At 35.0% G+C, this 19,768-nt stretch overlaps 3 protein-coding genes across 6 annotated transcripts; 1 reads left to right on the forward strand and 2 right to left on the reverse strand.

The window, feature by feature from the left end:
- Positions 1-3,875: 3,875 nt before the first annotated feature.
- Positions 3,876-10,324, forward strand: LOC108219036 (potassium channel AKT1). 2 transcript variants are annotated; one of them, XM_017392273.2, is made up of 12 exons: positions 3,876-4,531; positions 5,891-6,256; positions 6,350-6,407; positions 6,504-6,821; positions 6,944-7,189; positions 7,305-7,403; positions 7,488-7,520; positions 7,609-7,794; positions 7,914-8,108; positions 8,200-8,275; positions 8,506-9,401; positions 10,190-10,324. In XM_017392273.2, the coding sequence occupies exons 1-11, from the start codon at positions 4,347-4,349 to the stop codon at positions 9,396-9,398; spliced, it is 2,655 nt and encodes an 884-aa protein (XP_017247762.1). In that variant the 5' UTR covers positions 3,876-4,346; the 3' UTR covers positions 9,399-9,401; positions 10,190-10,324. The 2 variants fall into 2 exon arrangements, with proteins under 2 accessions (XP_017247762.1, XP_017247761.1); XM_017392272.2 differs by lacking the exon at positions 10,190-10,324 and having other exon boundaries at positions 3,877-4,531; positions 8,506-9,519.
- Positions 9,531-14,888, reverse strand: LOC108219037 (uncharacterized). 3 transcript variants are annotated; one of them, XM_017392276.2, is made up of 7 exons: positions 14,539-14,888; positions 14,244-14,451; positions 11,592-11,677; positions 11,369-11,515; positions 11,127-11,250; positions 10,156-10,442; positions 9,531-9,935 (listed from the first exon to the last, which is right to left on the reverse strand). In XM_017392276.2, exons 2-7 carry the CDS (start codon positions 14,440-14,442, stop codon positions 9,843-9,845), a joined length of 936 nt encoding a protein of 311 aa, XP_017247765.2. In that variant the 5' UTR covers positions 14,443-14,451; positions 14,539-14,888; the 3' UTR covers positions 9,531-9,842. The 3 variants fall into 3 exon arrangements, with proteins under 3 accessions (XP_017247765.2, XP_063947112.1, XP_063947113.1); XM_064091042.1 differs by having other exon boundaries at positions 9,531-10,442; XM_064091043.1 differs by lacking the exons at positions 14,244-14,451; positions 14,539-14,888 and adding an exon at positions 13,324-13,575 and having other exon boundaries at positions 9,531-10,442.
- A 150-nt stretch (positions 14,889-15,038) lies between these two features.
- LOC108216566 (26S proteasome regulatory subunit 8 homolog A-like) lies at positions 15,039-19,221 on the reverse strand. The gene is made up of 9 exons (XM_017389360.2): positions 18,896-19,221; positions 18,001-18,098; positions 17,548-17,772; positions 17,325-17,387; positions 17,072-17,235; positions 16,363-16,519; positions 16,171-16,269; positions 15,474-15,584; positions 15,039-15,330 (listed from the first exon to the last, which is right to left on the reverse strand). The coding sequence occupies exons 1-9, from the start codon at positions 19,089-19,091 to the stop codon at positions 15,190-15,192; spliced, it is 1,254 nt and encodes a 417-aa protein (XP_017244849.1). The 5' UTR covers positions 19,092-19,221; the 3' UTR covers positions 15,039-15,189.
- Between the last annotated feature and the right edge of the window lie 547 nt (positions 19,222-19,768).

A 19,768-nucleotide genomic window follows, 5' to 3' on the forward strand; every position in this document is an offset into this window, starting at 1 on the left:
GCAATTTTTTTTTTGACAAATAAATAATTTTATTAATACGAAGCGCAAACCCAGCCGTGACAAACTCCGAACAGTCAACTACAATCTTATTGTGAAACAAACCCCAAACTGTCAATTACAATCTGATTGTGAAACAAAAAACGAACTAACCAAATAGTCGTTTTGTTTTCAGATCGCTTAACAAATAAAATATTCATATTATTTGATCTAAAAAGTATTACAATGATATCTCGAGCAATCCAACCTACATCAGTAGTATCGCAATTGACCTTCACATAAGTATCATCTGTAGCCCAATGTTCAGAAATATGAAATATCAGTCAAATCAACTGATCCTGGAGCACCAAACGTCCTCAAAACATGAACAATTATTTGTTGTGAAAAGTGAGCTCTTGCGGTATCTACCGTCGTTCCGAAATCGATGCGAGTCGTACCGATCTCCCAAAATACCGTATAAATCCTTTTCAGATTGATAATCAAACGACACATTAAGATATATAAAAATACAAAAACATAACACACTGACATCCTAAAAGGATGGGCACACACTAACATCCAAAAGATGGGAACACAACCTCGATAACAAGGTACTCAAACAATATTATATTTTGGTTTTATTGAAAAAATAGTAAAATAATAGAGAGGATGAGAGAGCGAAGGCGTAAACTAGAGAGGAAAGAATACCCGACATAATAAGTGATAACACGTTAAGAGAGTAATTTTGATTCAAAAGATTGCAAAAATATCTGTAACAACTTTGTAAAGTTTTACATAAGTTTGTACGCGTGAGGCTTGTGTTTGACGCATTGGTGTTACAAATACTTCATCAACTAACTACTTGCTACATCTGTCAGTTGTCACTTTGTCAGTGACATACGTACAGTGTGACTTAATAAGTCATCAATTCGGACCAGTAACTCAACCGGCCATCCGTTCCGACGAGTAGCATTTATACGAGCCTGGCTGTGTAAATATGGCTGAATGGTCCTGTATTCATTTCTAGAGGATTTACCTATCATCGGGATTCAGCAGAATATTCCATTCTAACGAGTATCTGACTATTTGTATTACTAGCAAATTTGACTACTCCCTCCATTTGAATTGTATACAGTTTCTTTTTGGTAATATTTAAGTATAAAAGAGATAATAGAATCTAGAGTATAAAGGGCTGCTTATAAAAATTATTTAGGGGCATTTGGAGTTTAAAATAAGTGTTTGTTGCTTAAATTAAAAGAATGAAGTAAAAGTTAAGAATAAATTAAAATTTATAAGTGATTTAAGTGTTTTGAAAATAAGTAGAAACCGTGAAACAAGCCAGTATTCTTAACTTTTTTTAAGTATTTACTGACTTTTTACAAAAACGGTACAAAGAGTACTTCTAATTTATAAATCGAGAAGCCGGGCTTTTAAACCCCAACCAAACACTTCCTTAACAATTAATACTAGCATATACTATTCGTAATTTTTATTTAAATTTTAACATCATTTTGGTTGTATTTTAGTATTAATGTTACAAATTTAAATTATATTATATTAACCAACTAACTATATTTTCTCACGAAAATTCATCTTTTACAATTTATTATCTTTTTTATAATTTTTATGCTATTAATATGTGATAATTTATTATTCAATTAATCTTAAATCATGTTTTTCATATTTCGTATATCATCATATATATATATAAAAGATATTTTTCGTGTAACAGATTCGAGTGAAAAGGTTACGCAATGATTCGTGTTTGTGTTGAAATAAAACACGTTACAGTTAAAAAGAGTGTATGAAGGTTCTTGTCATAAAAAAAATTCAAAATTGGATATTTATAAAATCATTTTTTATATTACTATAATTTTTTTATAATATATTATATGATAATGTGCTGTTTTTTTTATCTAAAACTATATAATAATATAAGAGTAATTAATCCCATAGACTTATAATTTTATGAGAAGAGTATCAAATTAAAAATTTAAATTAATTATAGTCATGTTGACTTATTTAGATATGGTAAATATTTTCCGAAAAAACATAGTACTAAGAAAGGAAGATAAACATGAATACTCTCTACCCAGCTGATAGTGACGTGAATTGTGGTCCGTACTAAAAATTTTGTCACTACTGATTTTCTTTAAATAGTTGTAATTAAAAACAACCAAGTTTGGCATCCTTAGGCCATCTCCAGCAGTTGTGATCCAAAAATCCAAATTTGGATCACCAACTGATCCAAATTCTGATCCAAATTTTTGACCAACTCCAGTAGCATGATCCAAATTCTGATCCAAATTATTTTTTGTATATTATATTACATAAATTTTACATTAAACTATATAATCTTAAATATAATTTTTATTCATTATTAACTACTTATATCATATTTCAATAATTAATTTAATTATTTTTTTAACATCGATCAAAGTATCTCAAAATCAAGGAAATGAATATAAAGCTCAAGGATCTCAAAATGATATTAATATTTAATTAATAAACTATTATTCATTAAATATTAATAATCACAAATTAATTTTAAGGCCGATAAACGAAAGATATAGAAATAATCATTATTTTATGATCAGTGAACCGTGGTGATCCAAATTTGGATCAGTACTATTCACTGATCCAAATTTGGATCACTTTTTGGATCACTGCTGGAGGAGAATTTGGGATAATCTGCCCCAAATTTGGATCTTTGATCACTGCTGGGTTTGACCTTAAATGAAACTAATTTCCTTTTTCTCGTTTCGATGGAACAATTTTTCTTGTGCTAATGTTAATTATAATTTGTGGAATTTCCTTTAATCATTTTGTGTATGTTTTGAGAGAAGTTCTGTTGATGTTATTCATGTTTTTCAGAAACTAATAATTTCTCTTTAGAACAAGGAAAACGCAAAGTGATCATAATTTGTTCTCAATTTTTTTTTATCAAAATTTATTTTGACAATGTGTGATTGGTTTCACACTAATAAATACTGAAATTCATGTATGCAAATAAATCACGCAACTAAAATTAATCATATATATGACATGTCATTTGCGAAAAGAATTTGGGACAAATTTTGATGTCAATAGCATCATATTAAAAGAATTTGCGGGTAAAGATCTTTTGATTCTCATTTTCACATTCACATTTTTAAAATGAAGACAAAATTTTGTCTATAAAATTATATTTAAAATATTCTATGAAAATACATATTTTTTTAAAGAATCATTTTGAATTGGAAACAAAATCTTGAAACTATTAGAATTAATAAAGATAAAGTTTAACCCTAATAAACATTTTTAAAAAATTATAAAATATAATTTTAGATTAGGGGTGAGTCAGTGTGGTCAGGTTTAACGAACGAAACGACTTAAGCCTAATTTTACTTATACTAAACAAACCCGTCCAAATTATAAAAAAATTGGTTTGGATTTTAAATCTTATACTTGTAAATAACCGATTCTTCACAATCGAACATGTATGTAATTATATATTATTATATATTTAGGTGGGTGAGTTATATTTTTCTGTTTAATAACACAGCCGAACTGAGAGATTAATTTTTAGTTTTTGAAAAATCAAATCCACACTAAAATGATATTCCCCGTCCTATACATTATTTTTTATCACTTTTAAGGACTCGTTTAAAGTATAATATCGTAATATTTTTAAATACTTTTTTTTCTGAATAAAAGTTTAAAATTTAAACTTTTATTCAAATTTTTTAGTAAAACATTACAAAATTATACTCCCTCTGTTTTTTTTTATATGTCATTTTTGATTTGAGCACGTACCTTTAGGTGTGTTGACTAGTAAAAATTATTATTTTTAATTGATTTTTTTTGTAAATTAAAATTTTGATTATATATTTTTATTCTGAATTTTTTTTTCAAAAATAATAATTTTAACCATCTGGTCAAACTAAAAAATTAAACTTCATGTATTAAAAACAGAGTACATTAGTGCGTAAACATATATAAATGGACGGAACCGTGGGAGCAGTAAATTTTAGTTTGGACAGTTTGAAATAAATGATCTAGATAGCCTTAGAATTTTTTTGATGAAATATAATTCGATGGAGGGGCAAAAATAAAAAGGAGTAAAAGTGCGAGTAGATGCCAGGAGAGTTCCATAAGAAAGAATTGTGTAGAGCGGACCAGGGATCGAACTCCCTCTCTCTCCTCTTTCTCTCTCCCATAATAAATAAACACAGACCGCTTCTCTCTCTCTCTCCCTCTGTATATATACATACAAGACTCTGCACCACCTAGCTTCATTACTTGTAGGGTTCTTGTAATAAACACCACCACCACCACAACCCCATACAAAAACACACACACACAATCTGCGTAGTGTGTGTTCCCCGGCCATGGGGATGTTCAAAGTCCCAGTCATGTGCGGAGACGAAGTCGAAAGAGAGATTGAACAACAAATTTCACGTGACGGAAGCCATTACAGTCTCACCACTACTATTCTCCCTTCTCTCGGCGCCCGCAGCAACCGCCGCGTTCATCTCCGCCACTTCATTATCTCCCCCTATGATCGCCGGTACAGGTATCCCTAATATACCTAAGCTTTTTTTTTTTCGTTACGTAAACATACCCGGTATATCCCGCTCGGTTAGGTTAGTACGCAGTGCAATAATTCTACATAATAATTGTGATGCATTGAATTGATGCTAGCTGTTTGATTATTGTATGTATTGCTTCTAATTTCTTGTGTATTGTAAACTACGGCTTTTATATTCATTCCTGCAATCTTCTTCTTTTGCTTCCCCTTGGCATTGTTATAAAAAGTCTATCATTATTTATAAACTTTGATTTTGACTGTTCACTCTAACCCTACCTCCCAATCTTTGGTAATAATGCATTAGAACTATTTATTCAATTTTTTGTTGGATTCTTGAATCTTTTCATCCTTAGTTTCGACTATTTGATTATTTATTTTTTCCTTTTGACTCTATACAGAAAGCTAGATTTTGCGCCTTTTGTCTTTCTCTGTTGTTTGCATATATAAAGCCACTCATATTTCTGTATACTACAGCAACGAATAATCCAGATGTTACTATGTTTAACTCGCTCTCCACACGGGGTATAGAAGTTTCCGGGCTTGCCTGCTAAAAGATGGTTCGGATGTTGGCTTCGTTTCAGTTGACTTCCTTTAAATCATTAGAATTTTTTAAGGTTTATACAGTGCAATAGTGCATGATTTTTCGAGATTTTATAGTCCTCCATCTGTATGTTTTTGATTGCTTACTTATCAATTGATTGGGGTCTCTTCTTTCCTCCTTTTCTTTTAGCTGCACTTTTTCCTTCTTGTTCAAGCTCACTTTCTTTGATGTATTATTACCTTTTTATTGACTGATAATTTTCCTGTTTTTTCATGCGGTTCTCGCCCTCTGTTGGCTTAAAGTCTCTTCCAACCTTGTTATACTTTTCATATTCCATAGAAATTTTATCTTTCACTATATCAGTTAATTATATTTTACCCGTCCGGTGCGTACTGGTATGTTTGGTTTGGTAATTGAGTTTTTTCCCTTGTCAATTCTTTATTAAGGCTTCTGTGGTATCCAAATACTTTTCAAGAGTCCTCATCACCGACCTTCCCCCCTGCAGTGTTATTGGGAGAGTTTTGTTTTCCTGTGCTGGAAAAAGAACCCTGAGTATAATAATGATAATTATTATACTTCTCACTTGTAATCAGAAAATGGAAGCGCTTTAAGACTATAATATAATCTGTTCCATCGACATATATTTCTTATGGAGGTAGAATACTACTGGACCAGATATACTGCGTCACTAATTCATCCAAAGACTGAAAGAATTGTATTGGTCTATGTCTCTATGATGTCCGCTTTTAATTTTTCCTGATTCGTGTATGCAAATTACATGTGTATTGAATTAAATTTTACAGGTCTTGGGAGACTTTTCTTGTTGTTCTGGTTATCTACACTGCTTGGGTGTCCCCATTTGAGTTTGGTTTCCTTCACAAAGCCAGACCACCACTTTCTATCCTCGATAATGTTGTCAATGGGTTCTTCGCTATTGATATCGTACTCACTTTCTTCGTAGCTTATGTTGATATAAATACCTACCTTCTTGTTGATGATCGGAAGCTAATTGCGTGGAAGTATGCAAGTACTTGGTTGGCATTTGATGTCATATCCACAATTCCTTCTGAATTTGTTCAGCAGATTTCCCCTTCACCGCTCAGGACATATGGTTTATTTAATATGCTCAGACTCTGGCGTCTCCGCAGAGTTAGTTCTCTATTTGCCAGGTACATTATAGTTCTTCTTCTGAATAATGTTAACCCCCCCCCCCCCCCCCATCTCTCGTGTGTGTGATCCTACCTGCTTTTGAATTCATACAGACTAGAGAAAGATAGGAACTTCAACTATTTCTGGGTTCGATGTGCAAAGCTTATCTGTGTAAGTGCATATACTTTTGCATTTAAAATGCCAAATCAGCTGTTTCAGAATAATCTAGTTGTAAAGATCAACCGAGTATTTTTTTTCTCCTTGCAGGTTACCCTTTTTGCAGTTCATTGCTCTGCCTGCTTCTATTATCTTATAGCAGCTCGCTATCATAATGCTGCAAAGACTTGGATTGGGGATTCCAACCCTGACTTCAAGACTCAGAGCTTATGGATTCGCTATGTGACTTCAATGTACTGGTCCATTACGACCCTCACGACAGTTGGTTATGGTGACTTGCATGCTCAAAATACAGGGGAAATGATATATGCCATATTCTACATGCTGTTCAATCTTGGGCTGACTGCGTATTTGATAGGAAATATGACCAACTTGGTTGTCCATGGTACCAGTAAAACTAGACAATTTGTAAGTAAATTTTTGATAATCATATATACTACACAAGATCACAAACTAAAGTCTATTGTACTAGTATTGACATCTAATGCACCATAATGAGATGTGCATCTTATTGTTATGTTTTTTACCAGCGGGATACCATTCAAGCTGCATCTAGTTTCGCTCAGAGGAATCAGCTACCTGTTCGACTGCAAGATCAGATGCTTGCACATTTATGCTTAAAGTTTAGAACAGATTCTGAGGGGCTGCAGCAGCAAGAGACTCTTGAAACTCTCCCAAAAGCCATCCGCTCGAGCATTTCACATTTTCTTTTCTACTCCCTTGTGGATAAGGTGTACCTATTTCGAGGGGTGTCTAATGATTTGCTCTTCCAGCTGGTAATGATATTAAAAGATATCATTGTGTTTGTGTTCATGTGCATGTTTTTTATAGTCCCTTCATCCATTAATAAAAGAAGTTTCTTCTCTAATTAATACCATGTCTATGCTAAAGGTTTCAGAGATGAAAGCGGAATACTTTCCACCCAAGGAGGATGTCATCTTGCAAAATGAAGCACCCACAGATTTTTACATTCTTGTAACTGGAGCAGTAGTGAGTTCTGAATCCTGGAGGTTAAAATATCTTATTTCAATGCTTGTCAAACAATGGAAGCTAATTTTTTTTATTATTATGCAGGATTTGGTTGTTCTTAAAAATGGTGTTGAACAGGCAAGCATACTTTGATATTATGGCATGATTTCTAGTTCTTAATTCTGACATTATGTAATTAGCTGATAGGTGTGGTGTATCATGGTAGGTTGTTGGTGAAGCTACGAATGGTGATCTTTGTGGTGAGATTGGAGTACTTTGTTATAGGCCTCAGCTTTTCACAGCACGAACCAAAAGATTGAGCCAGCTATTACGTCTAAATCGTACCACGTTTTTTAATATCATTCAGGCCAATGTTGGTGATGGGACAATTATAATGAATAATCTTCTTCAGGTCTGTGTGTAGTATACATGGCACATGCATTAAGAATTAACTCTTTCAATTTCAGAAGCAGTACCATCTCACTGGAAAACGTTTTGAAAGACTATTAACTTCATTTTGGTGCCCGACAGCATCTAAAGGAGGAAAAGGATCCCATAATGGAGGGGATTTTACTAGAGACAGAGCATATGCTAGCTCGAGGTAGAATGGATTTGCCGCTCAGCTTATGCTTTGCTGCCCTTAGAGGAGATGACCAATTATTACATCAACTGCTTAAACGTGGCCTAGATCCAAACGAGTCAGACAACAATGGAAGGACAGCTTTGGTAATTTGTGTTCCTTCTTTTGCAGAAAACATTCCATTTCCCATTACTTGATTAGTTAAATGTAAGTTAAATTTAATTAAACACATTTCAGCACATAGCTGCGTCCAAAGGAAATGAGAACTGTGTGTTACTCTTACTGGATTATGGAGCAGATCCCAATAGTAGAGGTATTTATTTATTCTCCATTACTTAATTTCTAAGCCAATTAAATTAGCTTTTAAGAGTAACTTTGGTAGTATAGCTTCTTTTTGCTTCATTATCGAAATTGCCTCTAGTCTCGTTATCTTATGCATGTCCACCCATTTGACAATTTCCTAGGATTTTATTTTTTATGCTAATTAAAATCTTATCAATGATTCCAATGAACCTGATTTCTTTTCCCCCAACCTACATGCAGATTCAGAAGGCAACGTACCACTTTGGGAGGCCATGTTGTCTAATCATAAACAAGTGATCAAACTATTGGCAGACAATGGTGCTCTATTATCATACGGTGACGTTGGACAATTTGCTTGCACTGCTGTCGAACAAAATAATTTGGAACTGTTAAGGGAAATTCTCCAGCATGGAGGCGATATCACTTGTCCCAGGAGCAATGGATTGACAGCCCTGCATGGTGCAGTTTGTGAGGGTAACATCGACATTGTCAAATTCCTGTTGGACCAAGGCTGTTCTGTTGACAAAACTGATGACCATGGTTGGACACCAATGGCCTTAGCTGAGCAACAGGGACACGAAGATATAAAACTTCTTTTTCAATCTTATAAACCGGCAACAACTAAATCTGCTGACAGTTGTCTGCCTAAGGAAAAGCAGGGAGTTCGTTTTCTAGGGAGATTTAAAAGTGAGCCAACAATACGACCCATCACTCATGAGGGGGATGGAGAAGGCGGATCACTAGGACGTTCAAGTACTAGACGTCGCCGTGGTGACAACTTCCACAATTCATTATTTGGGATCATGTCATCTGCTAATGACGAGGATAATGACTTGCTTTTATCTGTAAATCAAAACAGAAGTGCATTAAATGTTAGATATGTAGCTAGAGTGACAGTTAGTTGCCCCCAGGCGGGAGACTTTACAGGAAAGCTTGTGTCACTCCCACAGAGCTTTCAGCAGTTGGGTGAGATCTGTATGAAGAAATACGGTTTCTTGCCTACTCAGGTTCTAATCAAAGACGGAGCAGAGATTGAAGAAATAGAGTTAGTTAGGGATGGTGATCATCTAGTTTTTGTTGGTGACCTCAGGAAGAATGAACAAGAACCACAAAATGGTGGATCCATGAGATGACAGGTACACAAATTGCTGCATCACTCTCAAATCTGTAATACTTCCACTTTTAATGAAAGTTGATTATACAACATAATTGGATACTGATCTTAATCTTACAGCAGAAGAAATATTCGATAAATGAACCAACAACAATGTTCTTTTAACCTTAAGAATGAATAACCAAGTTATCGAGGTTTAAACGCAGTAATGAAATTTTATACACGATTACAATTAAAACCGAGTCCATTTAGTTTAGTAATGCATCTACAACATATTACCTGTTAAAGAACAACACATGATGAGTCTATATTAATTTGAATTCTCTAATTATGTTACATGAGAATATTTTCTATTTCAACTATCAAACTACAAGTTGGTACCAGATATTCGGATAACAGATCAGTAGATTCAGAATCCAGCTTTCACATACTGCACTCTGTTTCTATTTCAATTCCCTCGGGTTTATAGAAGTTTCAGCATTTTCAATCGCTTTTCATGTTCCGAGTCCAGTGTCGGTGAAGTGTAAGTGCCATGAAGATTCTCCACTATGTATTCCTGAAAGATTGTAAAGTATCTTATGATTCAAATTTCAGACATTGACAAAAAGGAGAAGTGAAACAGAGAAAAACAATGCTTAGACTTCTAATCTGGTTTCATGAATAGTATATATTCAAGTTTCTGATGATGTCGTATGATACCAGATGCTCAAATACATTGCTTTTATCCATATGCGTGTGTAAATAGATTCTATAAAGATGCAGATTAATATTATCACCTGAGTAAGTTCCCTCTTGGCGAGGATGTGGTAGTGTCTCTGCCAGATTCTTTGAATTGCCATTGTGGCAGCAAGGAAGCCATATGCAATGCCAAGAATGGCAAAGATGACGACAAAAACAAGAACCAGTGCAAAGCATGCTTCCAGAGATGCAGGAAAAGAATCTAAGATACCCCAACCGTAAAAGCAGTTCTGGCAGCCAGCCATGCGAGGGTCACTGCTATGAAAAGAAGAGCAATGCAGTATGAGCCCAAAGAATCCAAGTAGCACAAGGAATCCCAGCACTCCTGAGAGTTGCATAATCATGGTCAGATTGCAGTAGTAGTTATGGAAGAGGGAAATAACGCTCACCAGTCACGAAACAACTCACAATAGGAGATCACTAGTACGGCACATCAGGTCTTAGTTTCATAACAGAAATCACCCTAGCCTTGTCTTAACAGATAATTCCCTAAAAACGTATTGGGACATATATGCTTCTAACCTTACGCGGTAGGGATAAATGTGTTTCGCTGATGAACTGTTGATAAAATCCTATAAGAAACGAGGAATATGATCAATTTCTTACCAAAGTTTATTGTCAGAGGAGGCTCTAAAAGTAGCTTCCTTCCTCTTTTCCTTTTCCTGTATTACAAAAGCTTTCTTACAAAAAACTACATTTAATTTCGGCACCCTGCCTATTCACCCCGACAATCATATAAATCAAACACAACTAGCATGTCGGACGGCTTTTTCTAAGAATGGTCTATAGAGAGCAGAGACAAAGTTGTAGCACATATTGCATTTTTTTTTCACACACAGAATGACTACTTATTTCAGCTTTGCTGAAGCTATATCACATTTGTCCAATAATATCCGAAAGCATCAACAATAAAGCAATAGGCGTCGCCCTTATAATAATATCATTCTCGATCAATTTTCTATCTATCCATGGGCAATATGTTTCGATGTAGGAAGAGGATGAAATTAACCTATAGTGTAGTAGAATGTTATAGGATGCTTTGAAAGCTTATGATCCCAACAATCATCAAATGAGTTCCTAAAGGCTCCATCCTTATCCAATAGGTAGGCAATACCAGCATTCACTGCAATCAACTGCAAAAAAAAAAAAAAACATTGTTATGGGATCTACGGGAATTGGTTCATTTGGTTGTATAACTTCATCAAATTTTACATTATGAACTATTAGAAGAAACACAGCATGTATGCTTACAGTTTGTACAGCAAAAAACACAAGGCACACATCTCTGGCCACAAAGAGTCGGAATTTTGTTTTACGCCACGAGCCGTCCTCGAACTTCACTACTTGGAGATGAAATTGAGCTTTACAAGTTGTACAGTGTGAGAATGCAAAACCTTCCTGTAAATAAATTGAAAAATAAGTGGGCAAGTTTCAATTAAATGATCGGTATCAAGTAGAAGCTATGAGCGCTCACCTTAACTGAGCGCCAGTGATCCAGGCACATCCGGTGCACAAACTGCTGGGTGCCTTTGCACATGCACGGAGATATCAGTTCATCATCTGAGGAGGAAACAACAGATGCAATGTTAATATTATTAGTCTGATATGACGGAAGAGTAAGTGCAAATAATGTATTAACATAAAAAGCCGCTGTCTGAGTTCTGTACATGTTTCCACCATAACAATAGCAGAAGATTAACAATCATATTTTTCTTCAGACGTGGAACAGAGCAAAGTAAACTAAGCCCCCAGAATCCTTATGATGAACTAATTTAGAAAGCATAACACTTGATGCATATGATAGGGCAATCATCTGCCTGAGTTTGTAAGTACTCATCGATACATGAGATTATTTATCCACGGGGTAGAAACCAAATTAAAAGTTTTAGGGTCTGTTTGGGAGTGCTGTTAAAAATTGCTGTGCTGTCAGAAAAAGTGCTGGTAAAATAAGTGCTGTTGTAGAAATCAGATAACTGTTTGGTAATTTTTTGATATTTGCTTATTTTGAGTTATAATATTAAAAAAATAATGTTTTTGATGAGATTTGATAATGAAATCTGTAACAGCTTTCTGCAAAAGCTGAAAAGCAGCTTTTTCCAAAAGCATGGGAGGACCTGCTTTCTCCAACAGCAGCTTTTCAGCTAAAAGCTGCTGTTCGGAAAAGCTGCTTTTAGATTTACCAAACAGTTTTTCACCTGCTTTTCAGCAAAAAGCTGCTGTTGCTGTCTGCAACAGCAACCCCAAACGGTACCTTAGAAGTCTATCATGAATTGAACATTATCGTTAGTATTTTATAGGAAGATCATTAGCGGGTATCACAAATTGATATTAGAACTGATCTCAAATTTGCACCACTTCCTATAGCCTGAAAATCATTTGCAGCGTAGACTGAGATTTACATTACGACTGCCCAGTACTCCATTCCTGTACTTAAAAAGCACACTTCATTAATATTTCTTCTCTTAACCAGATCAGAGATAATGTCATGCGCAGCAAGATATTCATATAGGATAAAGTCTGGGATATAATGTAGTTCATCCTTCCCTCTGCACTCTGTCTTCCATGAAGCTAACTAACCTCTAAAGGGTAAGAAAACATGAGGAATTTTCCAGATACCACTAACTAAAAGATGGCAGAAACATTTCCAAAAAAAAAAAGGATGGCAGAAAGTAGTGGCTAAAACCAGGAGTTCCAGAAAAGAGGTGAAAACTATATTGTTGGCCGAGACAAAAACTGGCACTGGCTCCGAAAAACTAAAACTGTTCTTAGTTTTCTAGCTTAATGTGCAAATATATATCTGGATGATTGTTCAGAGAGCAAACTGGAGATCCTCAAGAATGTCGAGTGCAACACAACTCTTCTCATGCCAACTCGCCCTTTCATAAACCTCACAGACGTGAATAACAACTGCACAAACCATCTAACCAGTTAAGAGGGACATAATTGTCATAGAGGGGCTTCCCTCCCCGAAGAGGGTTCACTTTTGAGCCGAACTTTGAGCCCTTGGATTTCTATTAGTTAAGCACACTTAAGCCAGCAAGTACATTCTGCAGCTGCTGCAGCGTCATGGATCTTCGATTACTAAATACAATAGAAAATACTATGCCATAGAAAATACTATGCCAGGGACAATTGTGAATACCATAACCTAAAACCCCAATATCAAAAGAATGGCATCAATTAAAAACCTAAAGCCCCAATTATACCTTTATCATCTAACATCAGTGGCCTCCCTCCTCTCCTCCTCTCATCTAGGGTTTGTGCATTTTCAAGTAAATCAAGGGGCTTCCACTGGTTTTCTCCGGTGGAAAGCCCCAACCCCTTCATTTTTTCTTTATTCTCGTTAATTTCCTTTCAATAAAACCCAATCTTTTGGGTGTTTGTGTGTCTCTCCTCTTGGAGTGTGTGTCTTGTCTCTCCTTTTGGAGTGTTTTGTTATGTTTTTGTCTGGTTGTGATTGGGTTCATTTGATGTTGGATCTATTGAAAACGAGTTTATTGATATTTTTGGTGATCTGCAAAGACTGTATTGATTCTGAGACGGTGGTGATTATTGCAAGAGCTCACCTTTCACAATCAAAGATTGTTCATTCTTTACGGGGTTACACTTTCGGCATGTCTATAGCTGGTATCCGGCATGTAGATAGCTGGGGTGCCTTCGGCATGTCTATAGCTGGTGTCCGGCATGTAGATAGCTGTGGTGTCGTTTCTCCAATCTCAATTCATACGATTGTTGTTTTTGAACATTGGGCTAACAATGGGTTTTACGTGATACGGTCAATTGCGATGGTACTATTTCCAGAGATGTTGGTGCAGTTTGGATCATTTGGGATGTCTTTGATTTCGTTTTTAGTTTCAAGAATTTTTAAATTCTATGTGTTAAACGATCAGGAAACAAATCATCTAATTGTTTTTAGTATGTTATTTGTTTTACCACCTGGTTGTATCGGCAGTTGGGGATTTGTCCCGGCTGTATTATATTCAAGTTAATGAAATCTTCTTGCATTTGTCAAAAAAAAAAAAACCTAAAGCCCCAGACAAATTTCAACTTGAAATATAAAGGTAATGCAGAAAATTATTCCCAAGGAACAAAAAAATTCAATAAAGATGCTAGACAAGTAATTCACCATTATCTCCCTCGCACTCGAGGCAAATTCGACAACACGGGACAGAACAATCTTTATCATCATCATCCTCATCATGAATACCATCTTTCAGTATTTGACTCCAACTAGGGGGTGCAGCGACATGGTAATCGCCAAGCAGAGGATCAGAGTAACTAGGGCTCTCATCATCAAATGCATCCAGCTGTAATTCACCATTCATCTTGTGCTCCTATAAACATATAAACAAAACACAGAATGAACTATATATTTATTTTAAAAAAATAAAAAGCATGCAAGCATAATAAATATATCATACCAGGTGTTTGCAAGCAGAGGGAAATGATGAAATGATCAATGGCGTCTACATAAACTAGTTTTGTTCGTTGGCACTGCTAAATTTGACGACAATGGAGAGACAAGAGTCAGAAGACGGGCATAAATTAATCTGATTAATTAAAAGCAATGAATTCTGCGGTTATTGTAAATTTACCCAAAAATAAACAGGATTAAACATATTAATAAATTCTTATTCTGGTTCGATTTTGATATATTTTTAGAATATGGGGAGAATGGTGTATCAATTGGGATTTCTAAAGGATTCTTTTTTAACTATGAAATCCAGAAATAATTTAATTCGGATTTTAAAAAATGTTATATATATACCTTTGATTTGTTTGAGTAAAAAAGAGTTTACCTTTTAATTAAAAAAAACAAAATTGTTCACAAAAAGAGTTTGATTCGAACTCAAATTGAGTTCGAACCTAAAACAACGCATTAAAAAGAGATGGAAATATGATCCATAGTTCCATGCTCAGCTTAGTTGAATAGTAGTTGAGGGTTTCAACTCTGTGATGCATTTTGTAAAAATATAAAATCATCTTGATGCATAAATGACAAATTCTTCAGCAGGGTACATAAATAAGCCTACATAAACCAACATATGAGATCTTGTGTTTTCATAAGGTGGCTACTTCCACAGCTTCCGCAGAGACATGTTCTTCTCGGTGTCTTTCTTCATTACCTTGGCCACAGCCATCTCAAAATCTTCCTGTGTCACATGAACCCTTCTCTCCCTCAAAGCAAACATACCAGCTTCAGTGCACACTGCCTGAAAACAAATGCAAAAAGGAAACTTTCTTTTAATCAACTGGCTAAAACTATTGCGTACATATGATGAGAGGTCAACAACATCATATAGAGATCAGATTCTACATATGCAAAGGTGAGAAAAATAAGCAAGAAAAATAGTACCTTCAGCTCTGCACCTGAAGCACCACCCATCTTTTCTGCTATCTTCTTCAAGTCAATTCCGCGCATCAAGTTCATTTTTCTTGAATGAATTTTCAAAATGTCCCACCGCGACTGTAAATTCCATTCACACAAATCAATACTAACAATAAGCTATCATTATGTTCACAACAAGAAGATAACTTTAAATATTATCAAACCAGGGTGTATTTGTCAGATAATTATAAGTTCATAACACAAATCAACCCTTCTCCTTATTATCTATCAACTAATAATGACATGACTGATGCTACAGCCTACAGATGATAAGACAGGACTGTGCTCTAGGGATGATAGAATTATTATGCACTTGGGCACTAGTTATATTAACTCATTGTTTAGGGCTCCAGTTGTAAGGGTCAGAGATTTTACGTATACTATACAATTGTTAATCTATAAAACTTGATATTATCTTTTCTGATATGTTGATAAAAATTCTCTCATCAAGTGATAACACAGAGTTTTTCAATAAAAATTCTCTAATCAAATAAAATGAAAGGTACACAATGCAATAGGGTACAGAAAGGGAAGGAACTTCCTTTACTTCTTGACCGTTAAGGTTGCTTGAGTTTTAGACATATTATGTTTTACGTTTTGCCATCTTTCAACAGTTGGGATTGCATGGAATAATTGTGGACTATGTGGTATCTGCACTACTTACATCTTCGTTGGGATTTGGAAATTCAATTTTCCTGTCAATTCGTCCAGGTCTGAGAAGGGCTTGATCCAGAATATCAATACGGTTTGTGGCCATCAAAACCTGTAAAAGTAATACTTAGAAGTTGTTGCAATAGAAACACAATAATATCCCAAAACTCAGTGTTCCTCCATTTATTATGTGCACAGAAATTACCTTGATCTTGTTTGATGCTTCGAACCCATCCAATTGGTTGAGAAGCTCCAGCATTGTCCGCTGCACCTCACTATCACCATTGCCACTACCAGATTCCATTCGAGCAGACCCGATACTGTCGATCTCATCCATAAATATAATAGATGGAGCATGCTCCCTGTTAAACAAAATTTCAAGAAAAATAGAAAATGAGGTGCTATGTAATGCCATCAGAAGATGAAAACATAAAACAATCCTTTTGTGTATATCCACTACAACCAAGGACAGATTTAGGTATTAATCTGGTGGGGGCGAAAAGAAAGGTTACTTATACGGGAACCGAACTCACAGTCATATTATAAAAGGTCATAAGCCAGAGAAGTGTTAAGGACTGTAAAAGCATTAAACAAACCAACTTGGTTGGTTTTGAACACAGATTATAAGAAGTGCTGATTGATTTTCCATGAGCAACAAATATTACAGTCTTCAGGAAGTGTATTACAAATATGTGCAATATTTGGAAGTCAATGGGAGCAAGTACCATCCATACACTAAATCTTTCCCCGACTAGAACCCTGTGTTTGATTTAAATTATTTATTTAATTTTGGTATTGCCAGAGCTCTTGGTTTGGTGTTGGGAGCTTTAGTATGTGAAACATCCCACGAAGAGCTGACGAGGAAAAAAAAAGAGATGAAATGAATAATTAAAGAGTGTCAAACTCAAACAGACCTGGCCATTACGAAAAGTTCTCTGACCATTCGAGAGCCTTCACCAATATATTTCTGGACCAATTCAGAACCAGAGACCCTTATAAATGTACAATCAGTATGATGTGCCACTGCCCTGGCCAATAGAGTCTTTCCAGTACCAGGTGGTCCATAGAGTAAGACCCCCTGCAGAATATTACAATACAAAGCAAGTTTATAAAGGAAAAACAAAGGATATAAATAATCTTAAGAATTCTGGTAAGAAAAAGTACTACCTTGGGCTGAGCAATCCCAAGACTCTCAAACAATTCAGGATGCTTAATTGGAAGTTCGATGACCTGTAAATGTAATAAAATGATTTTTTCTCCCAATACACACTTAATTTAAAAGAATAATAAACATTTTTATAGACTGTGCATTTAGATCCAGTAATTTATTGTGGACATCCTCAATGGAGCTACAGGTTGATTCCAACAGCAAAAAGTTCCAGGAGCATACCTCTTTTATCTCTTTAATTTGCTGGTCAAGGCCACCAATCATGTCATATGTAGAATCAGGAACTTTTTCAACTTTCATTAAATTGACCAAGGGATCTACTTTACTAGGCAACACCAAATGGAGAACATAGCTGTCATTGCGGAGTGCAACCCTGGTCGATGGAGTTATCTTTGTTATGTCAATGCTTTTGTCAATATCAACGACATATTTTCCCTCTGGATGGACCTGAGGTGAGGAGAACATAAGAGCAAGACAAATGAAGATATAATCAGTCTACCAAGATTTTAGTCAATGGTTGAATCTTGAATATGTCTGGATAAAGAAAAAAATCTAGGATAAATCGACTTCACGATCTTCTGGCATGGAGATTTTATGAAGAGATAGAGGTAATCATGTCTCTAATAAGAAGTAAACTTCAGCAAAAAATGTGAATGATGTTAAAATGCCACTTACTTTAACCAGGACTTTTGATTTACCCATCACTTTAACAACTTCACCAACATATGACCCTGGTTCTTGAAGAAGCTGCACCTCCTCCTTCAGCATTCTTACTGTCCAAATTGGTAACAGACATAATCAATAGAAATATCTATAATATAAAAATTCCGTTGCGACTCCTGTGAAAATGGTAGAAGACTGAATTAATATTTTTCTATATCCCAATTTTAAAACCCCTTGTGTGCATGCCCCTAACAGTACTTCATTCTTGGTCCCTAACTTAGTTTTCCCCAAACTCTATGTTCATCTCATCATAAAAAAAGAAAGGCGAACACGGTTAATGACAATTAAGCTCCTCTTAGCTAATATCCTTAATCAAGAGGCAGTTCATCTGATGTCAATTTTGTTATCCAAGTCCCTAGATTACCCCTTACAACTATTGTGTTCACCTCATACAAAGACTCGATAGACTTTTACATTGCACAGTGTTATCCCTCTCATATATATCAAAAGGCACCGGTTCATTATCGAGAACCAGATAAAAACACATGCATTTGGACATAATATAATTCCTAACTACCGGGAAAAAAAAAAAACAACTCAACCTTTACACAAAAAATTTACCAAATTTTCCACAAATAAAACCTTGAAGAACTCATCGTAACAATGAAACACTTAAAACTACTACGAATTTTACCAAAAAAACAACAATCATCTATCAATTTAGAGCAAAAAATTCTACAAGACACAGAAATATATACATACAAAATCAAGCCCCTGGTTCGAGTCTCAGCGAACAAATAGATTTTTTTTTCTTTTTCATTCTATAACATAGATATAGAACAAAACATATATCAACATTCAACAAGATATAACACACCATTGGACTAAGACGGGGAGTTAATGATACCTTTGGAATTGAGGTCGTTACGCTGGGCCTCAAGACGATTAAGATTGTGAGACTTGTTTCGCACATGAAGCTCAAGATCGTGGAAGTGATGTTGATAGTAGTGTGTTAATCCTTCTCCACGTTTCATCTTCTTCGCTGAGCATCTCTCTTCCTTGCCTAATTCACTTGAATGTATCTCAATCTCAATGCTCGCCATTTTTTATTTTTAAATCTTGATGATCTTGATGATTCAGATCAGAGAATGCTTAGAAATCTCTCTCTGGAGCTTGCTTGGGAAATAAGTTGTCCTTGCTTTTGTTTCTTGGTTCTCTGAGTCTTTCCCCAACCAACAAAACTGCTGCTCTTTTTAATTTGTTGATTTGGGCCTTTGGTAATATTGGGTTGAATTGAGACCCAGAGGATGGCCCAAACTCAAACCAGTTCTCTTCGCCTGCAGTATATGATACACTGTCAGCTAAAGTTTATTGGTCCAGCCCACTCTTTTTAACCCAGATTCTGAATCTACCGTTTGTAAAAACAAGGTTGGCGTGTGCTTGATGAGTTGATGGAAAGGAACGGATGCAATGGAACATGAGATAACGAGATAAATATTATAAAAAAGAATATGAAAAAGAGAGATGCCGAGAAATGATGATTAAATATTTTTTGTAAAAAATGAAGTTAAATGAGAATTATTTTTATATAAATCTTTATTTGATACTATCTCAAAATTAGAGTTTGCAGTTTTGATAGTGCATCTCCAATTAAAAATTTAATTAAAAATTTATTCAAACACACAAATCAATAAAAATTTATTTACAAATAATTTAACAGCCATAAACAATAAACATTTTTTAAACCTTAAGATAAATAATTCTTCATCGAAAACTTGTC

The sequence above is a fragment of the Daucus carota genome, chromosome 4 (genome assembly GCF_001625215.2).
Source record: "Daucus carota subsp. sativus chromosome 4, DH1 v3.0, whole genome shotgun sequence".
Lineage (NCBI taxonomy): Eukaryota > Viridiplantae > Streptophyta > Magnoliopsida > Apiales > Apiaceae > Daucus > Daucus carota.

Excerpts from the sequence above, each read along its gene's own strand:
- LOC108216566 (XM_017389360.2), bottom strand. The coding sequence starts at position 19,091 with ATGGCGAGCATTGAGATTGAGATACATTCAAGTGAATTAGGCAAGGAA. Across the intron at positions 17,388-17,547 it reads AAATTAAAGAGATAAAAGAG|GTCATCGAACTTCCAATTAA; the intron begins GTATGCTCCTGG and ends TTACATTTACAG. Across the intron at positions 15,331-15,473 it reads CTTCAGGTGCAGAGCTGAAG|GCAGTGTGCACTGAAGCTGG; the intron begins GTACTATTTTTC and ends ATTTGTTTTCAG.
- LOC108219036 (XM_017392273.2), top strand. The coding sequence starts at position 4,347 with ATGGGGATGTTCAAAGTCCCAGTCATGTGCGGAGACGAAGTCGAAAGA. Across the intron at positions 8,109-8,199 it reads ACAATGGAAGGACAGCTTTG|CACATAGCTGCGTCCAAAGG; the intron begins GTAATTTGTGTT and ends AACACATTTCAG. Across the intron at positions 8,276-8,505 it reads AGCAGATCCCAATAGTAGAG|ATTCAGAAGGCAACGTACCA; the intron begins GTATTTATTTAT and ends ACCTACATGCAG.
- LOC108219037 (XM_064091042.1), bottom strand. The coding sequence starts at position 14,442 with ATGAATGGTGAATTACAGCTGGATGCATTTGATGATGAGAGCCCTAGT. Across the intron at positions 11,678-14,243 it reads CGAGTGCGAGGGAGATAATG|ATGATGAACTGATATCTCCG; the intron begins GTGAATTACTTG and ends TTTCCTCCTCAG. Across the intron at positions 11,251-11,368 it reads TGTTTTTTGCTGTACAAACT|TTGATTGCAGTGAATGCTGG; the intron begins GTAAGCATACAT and ends TTTTTTTTGCAG.